Raw genomic sequence first — 16,199 nt, forward strand, 5'->3', positions numbered from 1 at the left:
AATTGAAGTGAGACTAAATGACAACTTACTCTAACGAGAAGACATCCCACATCCCCTAATGCTACAGCATCTCACTGGTTGCAAAAATGAATACAACATACATCACCAAGCAAGAGTCACTGTTAGCTCCCTCCCTGGCACCAGCAAATTTCTCCACTGTTTGACAATGAAAACGAAGTGGCTCATTTAAGTTTACAGGCTGTGCGCTGGGTGAGGGAATTGGCATCGAACACTGTCCTTAACAGACTTTAAAATGAATTAATTCTTTGAACATCATACGAAGAGAAGCAGAAATACTTACTAGTATAGAACTTCATTTGCTTCATGCCTTTCATATCTAACAGTTTCACACATCAGTCTGAAAGAGAAGGAAAGAAGTCATTTTTAATTATGATTCCTATCAGTGTCACAAAGACTTCACTTTCTAAAGTTAGTCAGCATTTCCACATTTGCCTCCAGCACTTGCAGAAACTAACCATCAATTTAAAGCTAAGCTGGTTTTTAATTTAAGAGAACAAATTGTTAAATCTAAGCATTAAACTTATTAGTTCATCCAAGATCAGATTTGATTTAGGTCACTAGATGTAATTGCTCCCATAAAAAAATTTCTATAAAATGGGTAAAATGATACTGATCTCATTTTATAAAGTGATCTGATAAAAGTAAGTTGCTTTATAAGGAAACAATTCAGAATTTTTGAAATGGATACAAATTTATGATACGTTAACACTAGTCAGAGATACCACGATATAAAAACTGTTCCCTTTTTCAAGTCAGGCCCAATAGATAAAACAAGAAATTATGTTGCATGGTAAATCAATGCTTCTTATTTTGCTAAAATTCAGCAACTTAAAAATTACCGTGAGATTTTAATGCTGAAATCCCAGAAGGCTCAAAGTGGAGAGAACGTCCTGCAGGAAAATCCTCTGTCTAGAGGGGAGGATTAAAGCACTTTCACATTCACTGTCTGCCTGACAAATGTGGCATAATAGAGAGCAACTATAATAGAACTTACCACGTATTAGGAAATGCAATGTTACCTTGGTGTAAAAAATCAACATGCCATTTCTGTCTACTGTCTTAAGGAAATGGACCCTATAAATTACTGGGGGGTGGGAAGGAAGCAAACCCCGCTGCCTCCCGTGGACTTTCTACGGCTCTGAAGCAGACTGCAAACACCAAGGCTATTTGACAGACAGTCAGACAGAGATTTGCCTAAGAGGCTCATGTGAACATTCAAATGAGGAACTATATTTAAATTTGGAAAAGAAATTCTCAATTCTTCGCAGGATCAATCATCAGAACCTCAGCGCACTAATGACCAGCTGCCTGCAATGATATCCTAAGCTGACAAAAGTGCTCAAGAATTCCTGCTCAGGCAAAAAGTCTCAAAAAAGTTGATCTGAGGACTGGAAGAGTGGGTCTGGGTTTGATGTGACATTTAAAAGGCTTCTTACTGCCATTTCCCATCATTTCCTAGATAATTCATTTCAATAGCCAACAGGCTGCTACAAAAGTTACCTTGGCACTTATCTCTTTCAGGATTTTACTTATTAATTCAGCCTACTAAGAAATAATGCTTTTTCTGTCCAGAAGCGGCAGGCTTATAGTGGTATCCTGATCATTCATGAATTTTGTTAATAGAAAATTAAGATCTTAATTCTGTTTGCTCAAAAAACACACAGAAAAAAAAAAAAGACCAAGTTTTACTACCACAGCCCACAGCCTTTCTCCATTGCAGTATTTTAGATCTACTCTTTGGACCATCTTTGAGAACTTTTCTTATAGGCAATGTCTGTATTGTATATAATTAACTATTATGTATTTGATATCAATTTCAGCTAAGGAAAAACCTTCTTGCTTCCTGACACAGCAAAAAACTTTTTGAACCACAGACCTTCTCTTTTTTCAGACACTGGTCCCCACCATAAAATTGGGTCTTGCCAAAATCCTTTACAGACACCAAAAAGCTACTGTCTACTTCTACCTCCCAGGTCCTTATCTTCTTTCTCTGATCCTCTGTTTTGAGAGGGAAGGGGAAAGCAGACACAAAGTTACTGTTGAGAAGATACTAGAAGAAAAGTCATTTCTAGCAGACAGATTTAAAAATTAAAATACTGCTCAAGGATAGTCTGTGTCCTACTGGTCTGAAACGATGCTGGGCCATGGGCCATCTAAGAGTAGGAGTTATAGGAAACAGAATCACTTTAACAAGCAACTTTTGTTCCCCTCTGAATTAGGAGTGAAGGAAGTACATTCCTGATAGAGTCACGCAAGTTCACCACTGGCACTGTCCGAGTTTTACAGCATTTTGGTCCCATTATTAGGACAGTAACAGGGGAGAAAATGCCTCTTACAGAAGGTAGCCAAGTGTTTCAGTTCCTGCGTTAAACTGGAACAGTCAGAAATTACAGTGACCAAGTGGTACAAACTATAAACTCAAATATTTGAAAAATTCAATTACTTCTGGTCAAAATGTAATTTTGGTGTCTAATTTTTGCTCGAATGTGATCTTTGTCTGCTTCCCAAACAAATGTAATAAATTCAAGATGAGATCACGAGCAAGCCATAATGTAAGTTATTCACTACTAGAGGTTATATTTAATACACTAGTTTTTAATGCATCTCAGAGGTTTTTGTGGCATCCCACTGCCACAAGAAATGTTCTGTCCTGAAGGATGCTATAAAAGCTTTCTGTCCCACATCTGCCAGGAGCCCAGCCTTTTCCATGTATGGTACTGTAAACAGAAGCTCTCTTCTAGGAATTCACTGTGCTGGGAGAGCGAGTTCCACACATTCCTCAGCAAGAACCTCATTCTGCACAGGAAGCCAAGAAGCACACATCAACATACCATGCAACCATATGGGCACACTTTGATCTTTGTAAACAAGTTAACATCAGTTCAACTCCAGCTATGCAAAACTTGATGTACTAAAAGTCTTGCATACAATAGCATAACACAAAATGCTTTAACTGAACGTGATCATGGCCTCCTTCCAAAGCAGAAGTAATTACAGAGACTCCTTTGAAGTCAACATTCACATTGCAAAATGCATCTTGAGTGCTTCAGGAGAAAGAAAACCCTGCCTTTTGTTTTCTCCAAATTACAGAATATTGGCTTGGGAATGTGTACTCTGACAGAATGACGAAGCAAGAGGCCAGAAATTAGAACCTAAAACAACATTAAGTCAAAGCTGCCTCAGCAACTTTATATGTAGCAAATGTTGGCAATCCCCAGGATGCAAACTAACAGTAATTCACCCTCTCTCTCCATAGAGCTTACAGGAGATGTGCGGGCCTCCTTCCGTATCTGCCAGCCTCACACCAATATCCAAATACCCTTAGAAGCCTGTGCTGCAAGACATTTACGTGAGGACAACTGAAACAATTACTTAAAAATCAAACACACACAAGCCTCTGGAAGTTTTTATTTGAATTTATTTGCTTCATGAAGCATTTTAATAAAAAAAGTTTGTGGTGACATTTATTAATAATTTTTTACTAAGTGTCATTTGCATGTGTAGTACATAATTTGTCTAAAACTTCCACACAAAAGCAAGCACAAACTGAAACAGAAGCTGAATAACAGACTCTGCTCTCATGATTATTAGATTATATGAATGATTTTGACTATATATGGACTTTCATTCAGGACTGGAACTTGTACTTTATGTAAAACATTTACTTCTAGTCTGAAAGTTTGAAAAGAAAACAAATGCATCTATAATAGCAATCAGAAGGAACAAATAGGGATACACATATGCACGCATACAAGGAGAAAGCGTTAGGACAATAAAGAATGGAAGAAATGGATGCAGTGATAGCCAGCTTTTCAGTTTTAGGTAGGGTACACAAGAGAAGTGTATAGTTACCAAACCTACTGTTCCTTTGCTTTGTTAGTGCATTAACATATATGTGTTTTTAATGATAAAGTATCATACCTTAGCTGATGCTCTCTCAGATTACACAAGGCTTCCATTCCATGTAAATAGGAATACACAATCTCCAAATCCTACAAACACAAGGAAAATATTATTAGGATTCTCGTTTTGGTACAAGCTGTTAAAATACTGTTTTTGCAAAGCATTCAGAGCTCTCCTAGTAGGGGCAACAGGAATATTTGAAATAATATATTTACAAGAGGTTAAAGTCAAGTTGCAGGAATACCTTGGATTATACCTTTGAACCTGACATGGAGAATAATGATGGTGCATCCACATCGGAAAATACAGACACAGAAATCTTTCTGCTTTTGCAGTTATTGCTCATGTCCAGGAAACAAGCCTGGTCCAGAACCCCAGTGAGCTACTTTGCAACTACCACTGTCCTGCTTCCCAATGCCAACATACTCAAACCCCTTCATTTATTTCGTAAAGCAAGTTCATGGAAATTGGTCTTTTCACATTCAGGGGAAAAGAAAAAGTACAAAACAGTCTAACAAAATACCCCTTTGTACATAAATATTTACAAAATCGTATCCACTTCAAGTGGAAGGTAAACCACAAGCTTAAATGAGAAAAAAAGTTGGCACAAAGAGAAAATTATTGGCACGAGATCATTAAAAAAAAAAAATCATAAATACAATCCTAGTTACATGGCGAAGTGTTACATTCAACCATTGTGGACCTCCAATATCCAGCTCACAAAACAACATTAATAAAGATATGAAAACAACATCCAAGACTAAAACTTCTTAAGATGCAACTACGGAAACACTAATGTCAGTCTAGCAGTTTTACTAATGTTATACTTAAAATCACTACAGCACTTGAGAGAACTTCAGTGCAGGCAACAACTTCTAGAGTGATTTAAATTTGGCTTGCAGATTTGATGCTGTTTCATCATCTTTTTTTTTTTTTTAAACGTGCTAGTTAAGAGACAATGCATTATCCATAATTCATTGAAAATCAGAGCAGTGACTCGCAACCACTAGCTGAGGCTGACAAAGCTGAGAATAAATTAACACCAATACCACTTTTATAGACTTACTGTAAGAAGATGTTTTCAAGTAATGGAATATATCAAAGCTATACATTTATGAAAGATTTGGTCATTGGGAAATATTTGTGTATTTAAAATTGACCGTGAAGTACAGAAATAATTCAGTTTTCAGGTACAATGAAAGAATGCTAGCTGTGGTATTTGGACAAGGACGTTAGGACTGAAGTCGCACAGAGAACTTGAATTCAAGTGAGCAAAATAAAAATAAAATCTAGTTAAATACATTAAGTGTAGAAATGTTACTGTACTTGTTTAAACATGGTACAGATCAGAAAAGATGCCAGAAGTTACACTCAGTGGTTGAGACTAAATAGGTGTCTTTCATTCAGTATTGAAGAGAACATCTTTTTCTCACACTGAAAAAAGCAAATATTCTGTTTGAAAAAGTGGAAGAAGGGCAAAAGCCAAAATGCTGCAATTTCACTTCTATTCTGGTCCTTCTGTTCCCTTGCCCTCTAGAGGCTTTGGTCCTCCTGTGAGGAGCAGAGGACACATCAAGGATAAAAGTAATTATGCATGGTTTGGGATGGAGGGACCTTCCACATAGGAGGCTTTGAAGAGAAAATACAGTAGGTTGCTTGCTTTTTACTGTCTTCTTTTCTTTTTTCTATTTTTTTTTTTTATGTTAATAAAAGTGTGTGGAAGGACATGTCTGCCACAGCCAGTGACCTGCTCACTTGCCAGACAGGCTGGGGATGAGCAGAGGCTCCCGGGAGCCCTGTGCTAGCGGCGGGGTAAGACGCAAGCCCGACAGTCCCTGTGGCATCGCTGCCGCTCACCCGGACATGGCAGACTCTGCGGCACAAGCCACCGGCTGCCGCGAGAAGCTGGGAGTGGACCATTGAGGATCAGATGCCCACAGCAGTGGATTACATGGAAAAGAGCCTGGCCAGAAGGCGCTACTGTAATTCATTTCCAACAAGCCTGTCTAACAACAAAGCAGAGACAGAAGAGAAAGAGAGTAACCTTCTGCCACCAGCTTGCACAGATTTTATCCACGGTAACGGATTCACAGATGAATACAGAACCATTAAGGATGCTGGCTTAGACCTAAAAGTGGAAGTGCCTGGTAAAATGGATCCATGGACATTTGGTTTCCAAAACTGCTGAGTGACACAAACCTAGTGACCAACCCTGCAGATGTACAAAGCAGTAAAGAACACAGGTTATGTTCCTAAAGAAATGCAGCTGAAGTGACTTGAAGCAGGGGGAATGCATTAAATCACTGAAGGGAGTCATTCTGACCAGTTTCATAAGCAACAGACAAGATAAGTTTAGTGAACACCTTAAAAAAAATTCCTTTCTCAAAATGTAAGTTTACTTGTCAAATATTTACAAATACAATATCCCATAGATCCCCACACCAGGAATGGCAGATTGTGGAAGTCCTTGCCTAAAAAAGGCAAAAAAAAGAGATCTAAAAAAAGGGGGAGGGGTAAGAAAAAAAACAACTAAATAAATCTTTACTTGTGTTTCCATAGTGGTTGCTGGCTGCAGCAACACAGGGAAGATAAAGTTGAAGACATCTCACCACAGAGAGAAGGTGGGGGTTTTTTGATTTGCAAAAAAAGCAGCAAGAAAACAGACCAGTGCCGCAGACAGTGGGGTCCTATCAAAGGAAGTAGTCATTATAACATTGCAGCTATGTGCACTGGCATCAAATCAGACAACTGTTTCCAAAAGGTGTGCTGCAGCCCATTCTTTAAGCTGTACCTTTCCAGAGGGTGTCTAGGAGGAAACAGCTCCCTCTAGCACCAAAAGTTTGGCATTGAAATTTAAGTGACAAATAACCAGCATCGTTCCTTTCAATTAAATTCTCCATAATAGTGCAAGGTACAGAAAACTACAGTAGAGTCGAAAATGAGAGCTGAATGTATTTTCATATATTGTCAGTAGGCACTGCACACTTCCTTGTCAGTCTGCAGCATTAAAGAGTAAGAAAGCAATTTGAAAAAAATAAAATAAAATCAGAATATCAAGTTATTGTCATTAGGTCACCTCAGTTTTCCATTTATCTCAGGAAAAACTAGGCATTGCTTACTTAGCGAACATATTATAGAACATAAATAGCTGTTTCAACTTCTTAATTAAAAGTGAATTAATAGAATGCAAGAGTCCTTCAGAAATATTTGCGCCAAGTGTTGTAAAATCCTAAACAGATTCCAAATGCTTGAAACGATGTTATAATAAAAGCCATTTCACAAAAATAACACAAACACATACAATTAGGCATGCAAGCTACAAAATTTTTTAATTTTTATATTCTAGACACTTGCGAAAAAAGCTAAAATTTTAAAACTCTCAGGAGCTTTGTCTTTCAAGAAGGACATAGCCTGCCTATGTGATTTATGCCAGCTAGTTGAGCAAAACCTTAAAGCAGCAGCCAAATTCAACCCCACTGTGACTGACATAAACATTTCTGCTAGCTGACAGTGCCCCTGAAAGCTGCCTCTAACTAATCCACAGGATATATATATATATATAAGGCATGCAGGTGACAGCAGCAGTCTGATGCTTTTTTGGTGGTTGTTTTTACAGCACGTGTACTCAAATTACCACAAGGTGGCAGACTGAGCCATCAAAACTTCAGAGAAAGTAATTCTTCACACTTTTTCCCTTCATTTTTTAAAATATAACTTTGTAACAGTTTATTTTAAAGTCAAGAGGAGCAAAGCTAATCATCACCACTAAAACTGGTTAAATATTCTGCTACAGGAAGGAGTATTTATACAAAAGCACAGAAAAACCACCACTTTGCTGCTTTCTAGTTTCATCCAGGCAGCAGAATTGGAAAAAAAAAAAAAAATAGCAAAAGCAACGCAAAGGCTCAGCTAATCTTGCTACAAGAATCAAGTTCTACACAAAGATTATGGCAACAGCTTGAAAAAAACATCTCAATGAAAACTCCAAAACCAAAAATTAAACGCAAAGCACAAATTAGCACAGTTTTTAAAGCATGTTTTTATTTAAATGAAGGCTAAACAACTGAAATCTAATCTACGCTTAAATTTGTACTGCAGCCGAAGTCGTATGCTTGGGTTGCTGTGTGTGGAGCAGCCCAAAATTTGTTTAATTCAGTGTTATTTCTTAATTTGTTTGTTTCTGTGGTGTCAGCTGGCTCAGTTTAAAGTTCTGACTGTGTACTTTGAAACAAAACAGAGACACTCAAGTTTTAACATAGCTCAACTTCAATTAGATGTGTAGAAACACATCGGCCTGCAACCTTACCTCTGCTCTCCATTCTAATAAAAATCTGCATATGTTTATGCCCGGTCATTTCTATCCATTTAATTTGCGCTTCAAACATATTTGGCAATGCCAGTTACACAAACCAGGCAAAACCAAACCAGAATGCTGGCCCCAAATTCATACTAGCTTAATGAACAAATTTTTGCTTTAGTAAAGTGATAGAGACATGAAAATTTGCTATTTTGGACTGAAAAAGTTAAACTGCTCTAAAAATTGCAGACTTACAGTGGTTTCAGTCCTGGTTTGCATTAAGGTGTGAAACTACAGGCCCAACTCAACTATTCATCCTTGCTACAGTTAAAAAGCAAAATGCTGAGCTTTGAAATTCATTGCTCTCTTAGTGAGAAATTCACCCATTTCTGTGAAGTGGCAAACAAGCGGAAAGAAGCTTTCATCTTATAATAGTTTGGTATATTTTAAATCAAAGGGTAAAAATAAAATACAAGCTAATTCCTTAATTCACTGTCTCAGAGGATGGGGGAAAAAAAAAAAAAAAGGACCTTTTCAAAGCACCTAATATTCACCTTGGGCTCAAAAAGATCTGCTGGCTGAGCCTACAACAGGTTTTGAAAGGCTGATCTTTGTTAAAATAACCTATCTTCAGCTCACACCCAGCCAACCGCCAGTAGCACCAGGCTCCGATGGGATGGGGCAGTGGGTGGGCACACCCGCTCCCCATCACACCCGGCAGCTCCAGACCCCAGCCCAAGCCCAGGTTTCGCTGTTTTGAAACCGGGAGGTGCCACCCAGTCCCTCCCCTCCGGGCTCCCGCCACCTCCCCAGCCCCAGGACCAGCACCCGCTCCCAGGGACCGAACTTGCAGCCTCCCTGTTGGCAGCATGAGACCCACAAGGTCCAGTGACCACAAGGTCCAGTGACGTCCAGCGGGTCATGGGAGGCAACAGCGCACGTGGTGGGTGAAGGTGGGACCTCGAAGTCTTCAATGGGTTTAAACAGACCATGACACCGCTAGCAGGAAGGGAGGCATTTGTCATTTCTATATGGCTGACTAAACAGTTATTTTAGCTCAAAGTGGAACATCCCTTTTCTCTTCAAGTATTTTAATTCTTTTTTTCCCCAAGTCGTGATATAGTAGCTAGAGCAGCAGTGCCAAGTTTTTCTTCCTAGTAAGCAACAAAGCCCCAGTCCAAACCCAGGTTGCTCAAGTCCTGCCTCTCTTTCCTTGTAGCTGCAGGATCCTGTCTTTCTCCCTTTTCTTCTCACATCCAGCACCTGAAATCATTTGAGACTCAGCCACTCAGGTAGCTATATTTATAGCATTTATATTTGCTTTTTTTCCTCTAGCACTGATTTAGCACCTGCCTGGCTGGCTGCCTCTACTGGCTCACCGAGGCCAAAGCAGTGCCAGCATCGCCAAAAGAAACAGACTGGACTACAGCAACATCAATCCCATCTGGCTTAAACAGAAATTTCCATGTCCACAGAAGAGACGTGTCTGCTCCCAAGTAGGTTTGTTCACATCTGGTTCACACTAACATGCCAGGCTCTCACCAACACCAGGTCAGGAGACAATGCAAGTTACTGCCTTCAGAGACAGCAACCTCTGAAGGAAAGGCAGGGCAGGCGGGGAAGGGGGGAAGCTGCATCAGTTATCCCAGCCAAACCTGCCTCCAAAGGCAAAACCTTACCCTAAGGGTGAGTTCACATCTTGCAAATACTAAGCTGCCAGCAAACCCACAAAACGCGACTAACACCATGACAAAGAAATGCAGTGTTACTGATACCAAAATCCCTGCCATGCACACGTGAAGATGAAGAATTCGTCTTCACCTCCAGCTTCTAAACACTCACAATTGCCGTGCAGAGGCACGCCCAGGTATTCACCTACTTATCAGTAAGCCATACCGAGACTAATTAGTTGAAGAGATTAAAATGAAGTATTTGTCATGTACTACAATTTTTTACATTCTTTTTCTTACATCAGGACCTTCATATTCAGGGGTGGGGGCCGCCACATGGGAAGCCTGCCAGAATCCAAACTATTACACTACAATTTAAGATAATTTGTTCTTCTTAACTTCACTGTAAGCTACCACAGCATTTTTCTGCAAGCCATTCTTACTATAGTAATATAGTGTACAGCATGCTACATAGAGATCTGTGGCTTAAAAAAAACTAAAGCCAAAGTTATAGAAAACAATTTATTGACTCAATGCTGAATTTGCAGCTACACAGATATAAATTAAAATATTTAAGTAAGTGCAATTACATATGTCAAGTCACCCAAATTGGCACTTTTGTGAATGAAATCCTATGGGCCATATTTTAAGGATGAATATAGATCATGTAATTCACTTTTATAAATTTACCTGAAAGAACTATTTCCTTTATATCTGTCTATTTTGAAGTATATAAGAAAAACATAAGCTATCAGAGACTAATAAAAGTTAATTCCTGAACACAGAATAAAACTGCTGATTCTTAATACATTCAGTTTCTAAGTATAGTCTAGGATGCAAAGCTTGGTCTATCAGTTTTACACATGAATCAGTTAGCATTTCCTTTAGCCAAACTTGACATTTTTAATACTCAAGTCTGATTTCTCAAACACTAAGCCTACAGAATCAGGTGATGCTACTCTCTGCAACGATCTCACAGCAGGGTTGAAGAAGTTCCTATCCTGTTCCTGTTCCCACATTTAGCACAGTTTCAGATCCCATTTGCCCTTCTCTACTCCTGTGGGGCTCCTGTTTTCCTGCCAAGAGCGAGACAGACCTATCCAGCCACCATCCAGCCCAACACAGCCCTCCCCTTCCCAAGGAGCAGCACACCATCAGCTCCCAGATAAGCTGCAAGCCTGGAAACTCAACATTCATGACACACGTCGAAGGGGACTCAGCTCAGCAGAGTTGCTCTGATAAGCAGCATCACGCCACATTGCCATTATAATTTCTTCTTTTTTTCTTTGGTTTGGCGCAGGACAAATGTAAAAATTGGAGGGGTGGGAAGCAAGAACAAGTAGTGTTGGAGATGGGTAGGGAGCAAAGGCAGGTACGCGGGGTAGGAAGACAACTGACTGTAGCAGAGCAGCTTTGCCGTCCCCCATTTGCCACCTGCCAGCAGAGTCTACCTTTTCGTAAACTGCCTGTTACAGGCAATAGCTTGGCTTCCCTCAAAACCACAGCTCTCCAAGACAATGATGAGACAATTTGAAACTAAGGAGTTGCTAAAGACAAATACCTTCTTACCCATAGTCCAAACAGGTGACTGGGATTAAAAGGCAATTTTTTAACTTAAAGGTCTGTTAGAGCCATCCAATGCCAAATTAGTTACCTGAACTTCAGCCAAACGTGTTAGTGGCCACCGAAGTTCTAAAAAGTTGTACCATCTTAAACCTGTATGAATTTGCCTCAGCAAATTTATGACGAAACATGACTCCACAGCAACCAGGAATGACTAAGCTTGGGAATCGGCCTTCATCAGAAGAGCAGTTTACAGACCATCAAGCCATCCCAAGTCTTTACTTCCTCTGCTTCAGCTAGGCAGTGGGAAAGGAATATGGAAATTGTATTGATCTTGTTAAGACTTGTTGACACACAAAAAGTTGTTATTTTTAGTTCCCCTGGGGGGAGGGTGGGGACATTTGTTCTGGGTTACAGGTGGAATTTTTAAACTGGATTAGAAACAGGAAGAACAGGCAATTTTAATCTGGAACTGAAGTACCCGCACATGAAGCTAATCAGGAACAACTCCAAAACCTTGTAAGGAAAAAGGAGAAATCCCCTTTTCCTGGTTTGTCTTAACTGGGAGTTATCCCAGTAGAGAACAAAAATATACTTATCCAAAGCCTTCAGCTGCATTACTGCCTTTAAAAGTCAGAGGCTGGAGAAACACCATAGGATCACAGTAAAATAGTTGTGGAGAAACAAGATATTTCAATGGGATACTTAAATCAGCCTTCCTGTCTTTCAAATACATTTTGTTTGTTTTGTGAATTATTTTCTTTTTAAATGAGCTTCCCTCAAAAGACAATTTCATTACATGTTTATTTTTGCATTTTAGATTTTTTTTTTCTAAGGGGAAGTAGGATTAAAAAAAAATCTCTACTGCCATGTAATGCCTCACAGATTTACATATAATAATATAAACAGTTTGGGGTTTTCAATCTTGCCAGTGGAACCTGCTCAAACGTATGAAAATGAGTTGGAAGGTTCAATGACCCACCCACACTAACAGACTTTTAACACCAGCTCAAGATTAGTACAATTGGTTCAACATACCCTGCTGGTCATAAAGCTTTCAGCAGAATAAAGTAAAGAAATTAAGACATTCATGATTATAATCATCCCATAAGATGGGGATAAATGTGGAAAGGGTAGATGGGAAATTAAAGCCTGCCATCTCGTGTAAGTCAGTGAACAAACTAATGAGCATAGGAAATTACAGGGTAGCACCATGCATTTCTTTTCTGCTTTCCAGACTCTCAGAAGTCAGACAATTAAATGCTTAACACAAAAGCCTAAGTTCTGTAGTCAAAAATCCAAATGTTGGTCGCATGTCCAAATGCAAACAAAATGGTTTCACGACAAAAGATCTCTCCTATTGGCTGCACAGACCATAATTATGAAAGGCACTTAAGTTTTTCACCATTAAGAATATATATAATTGCCTTTTCATGCCTTTTCAATATTTATAGCCAACAGTTGGAAGCTTGTATTAAATCTGTTCTATCCATTTTCACATTCATTGCACAAACATTCACATCTTTTGTTGCAGAGTTATCCCAGTTCCTAGGGGGTTTTCCTGGTTTTTTTTATTATTTTTTTTTTGGTAATGCTAAGGGAAGTCTCAAATTGTTTTGAGACAGTTTGTTATTTGCCCCATGTTTTCCATTAGCTATATGGAATAAGACTCAATATCCTACTAAATGAAAATCGACCTTGTGCTAACAAATGTATTGGCTACTAAATACAGCAGGAGTTATTTTTAAACAACTACTTGTAGCAGAGATAAGTTTTATATAAGTTTATCCAAATACAAATGACTATAATGATTGGTAGCTTTTAAATAACAAAATTTGTTTTAAAAAAACACTGTCCTGGAGTAAACAGCCAAAAAGCAACTCCTAGTCAGCACCTAGTTGTAATGATAGAAGCATTTTAAAGGACCTCAGCCCAGAGAACATCAGGAAGAGCAACTAGGGTGGCCAGCAAAAGGACACCACAGTCTATCAGGTAGGGTTGCCTACTAAAAATAGGGTTAGTGGTTAGCTGTGCTTAGGGGATTTCCCAAGAGCTGTCAGAGCAAGATTAAGGTATGACAATTCTCACATACTTTTGCTGGTAGTGGGGTGGTTTTTTTTAGAGTGCTTAATTAGCCTACAGGTTTCAAAGCAGCCAGGATTAATATTCATGATACCAGTTTAAGCACAAGGACTGCAGTCTAGACAATCTAGGCATAACTAAGCCAAACAAATTGCCATGAAGGAAGCACATCACTCCAGACTTAGCCTAGATGAACTCTTCACACAATTTTCCTTGTAGTGGGCAAGAGCAATCTGTTTTCTGAAAAACCTTAACTTCTGTAAAGCCTAGGTCACTGGACTTCAACATCATAGCCAAGTGGTAACCAAAACTACACAGTATTCCTTCAAATGCATCATTAAAAAGGTTGTGATCATTAAAAAAATCCTGACAACATAGGCTTCGTAGTATGCTGGTCTTCCTATCGTACCCGATTTGTTAAACAGGGCAGGTGTTCCAAATCACGAGGAAATAAGTCGCAATGACCTTAAAGAGCTGTCTTTTGTCAAGTGTTCTGTGATAACTGCTCATGTGAACATTTTAAGCTTTCCATTGCAAACAAGCTTTGTAAATTTAGTAACAGGCTAAGGTGCTGATGCTGTTTGGCTGACAAAGGGGTAACCCGGTAAACCACCTCTGCACAATCACTTGTGATCATCGGTCCGCATCTGGAGCTGTAACAATCCCAACTGCTCACATTTCATCTACCCTCTCGGGAATACTGGCATTTTACCTTGTTAAAACAAGACCTTGGAATTGGCCTCCTTGTGCCCTTGAGACAGAGAAGCTCAGCAATGAATCGCTGGGTTGGGGGGGTTCAGCTCTGTCCCGAGTGCTGAACATCATCACGCTCCACTCTCTGCTTGTTGCATTTCTCCCTTGCCAAGCAAGAAAAACCCAAACCAACCCAGAAACACAAACAGCACAATTGCATCCCACCCCAGCCAGCAACACACTGATTTCCAGAATCACCCAGAGCATCAGGGCCACCTCTGCTTTGTAAAGTGGGGTTTTCTAGAAGCCCCAATGCCGTAGGAGACCTCGACCACCCCCTCCTGAGGTTACTTGTTGCAAACGGCCACCACCGACCGGGGGTTGAGCCGGTGAGGAGCTCCGCGTTGCAGCTCGCTGGCTTATTACCATGACAACTCACATCCAGAGACAAAAGGAACCAGCACGCGTTGGAAACTGTGCTCTGCCAGAACTTGCAACAGAAATATCTCGGTAGTACTATAATCAACAGAAAATACAGTGAGTTATTTTCTGTGGCTGGCCTACAACCATTTTATATTGCTGGCTTACAACCAACCAAAGCAAAAACACAAAACAAAAATAAAGTTCGCCTTTCCAACCACCGAGGCAACAGCGCTTATTTGCTGAAGTAAAGCTGCGCTGTTCCTTTTTTGCTTTGGACAGTTTTGTTTTTATTTAAGAAAAAATGTGTTGCTCAGTTTCTTTATATTTATGAATCAAAAAACCCCAGATACAATGAAAGCATGAGGAAGGGGGAGAAAAAGATTATACTACAACTAATTTCAAAGGTTTATACCCCAACACATCTTTTATATTCATGTGCTTAAACAAAGCATTAAGATTCATTTAGACAGATACAATTTTCCCAACATTCAAACATACAACTCTTCTTAGTTCAGCTTACACTTTAAACAAAAGCTTTGTCATTTGATTTTGTGTTTTAAAATAAGATAGCAAAGAATCATGTTTGTTTATTTTTTTGGAGCAGCTGAATTTACAGCAGCATGTTTCAGACCATGTCTTACAACAGATATTAAACTTACTTGAAACATCAACAGTAGGTCACATGAAAATTATTCCCAGACTATCAGGCAAATGATCGTACCAAAGTATGTATTTGCATGTCAAATCAATCCTCACTCAAAAATTCATCTCAAAAGCTGCTGGTGGTCACATCCTCCCACAGCTGGGATTACTCCTCTGTGCAAAGGAGGCAAACTTTAGAAAAATGCTGAAGTACTTTCCACAGAATAATCGCCAAGCCCAAATTTATTTGTTAGCTCAGGTATTTCCTAAAACAGAGGCTGCATTTAATAACTCCAAATGTCTATCTTTTAGGTTTGGGGTTTTTTCCTTCCTATGAGCAATGGTAAGATTCTGAAAGGGACCTGAGGTTTTGGATACTTTTTTTTTTTTTTTTAAATATCACTTGGGGATGAATCAATTTCCAAATCTCAGACGGGATTACTGGAGACACTGCTCTGATTCAACTTGAGCATATTTTTGCACTCCTAGAAGCAGAACATCGACCACCTAAGAAATTTTAATGTCAAATAGGTAAACACCCATAGAGGTCAAGCATGTGTAGGGTTATGGTGGTGGTGAAGCACGGCCCTTCTCAGGTCACCACCCTGCAACCTAAATGCAGCTCTGAGTACCATAAAACAAGATGGAAAAAACAAACAGCCTTCCATTGCTGAATGGGTTGGACTTTCTCTTGGCCACTGGGAGAACATCTGATACCTCAGTGAGCCAACCCCACTTGCCACAGCTGCCTCCTTTCTGACTCAGGCTAATGTTCTGACCCTTTAACATCCAACGTTAGAGTCCAACGAGCAGAAGTGACGCACGTACCCATGGCCAGCCTATGGGAGGCTGCCCTGGCAAGAAGGGCACGCAAGAACACCCTGGCATGGTGGCAAAGCAGGCAG

General features: G+C 39.6%; 1 protein-coding gene across 2 annotated transcripts in view; it reads right to left on the bottom strand.

The window, feature by feature from the left end:
- RAPGEF2 (Rap guanine nucleotide exchange factor (GEF) 2) overlaps positions 1–4,009 on the bottom strand; it is a 133,678-nt gene extending 129,669 nt beyond the window's left edge. For both annotated transcript variants that reach the window (XM_010586085.1, XM_010586084.1), the window contains exons 1-2: positions 3,943–4,009; positions 302–358 (exon numbers count right to left, since the gene is read on the bottom strand). In XM_010586085.1, coding sequence (XP_010584387.1) covers positions 302–358; positions 3,943–3,980 — 95 coding nt within the window. In that variant the 5' untranslated portion in view covers positions 3,981–4,009. The remainder of the gene's footprint in view (positions 1–301; positions 359–3,942) is intronic.
- Between the last annotated feature and the right edge of the window lie 12,190 nt (positions 4,010–16,199).

The sequence above is a fragment of the Haliaeetus leucocephalus genome, unplaced genomic scaffold (assembly GCF_000737465.1).
Source record: "Haliaeetus leucocephalus isolate CR32 unplaced genomic scaffold, Haliaeetus_leucocephalus-4.0 Scaffold140, whole genome shotgun sequence".
In the NCBI taxonomy this organism is placed as follows: domain Eukaryota; kingdom Metazoa; phylum Chordata; class Aves; order Accipitriformes; family Accipitridae; genus Haliaeetus; species Haliaeetus leucocephalus.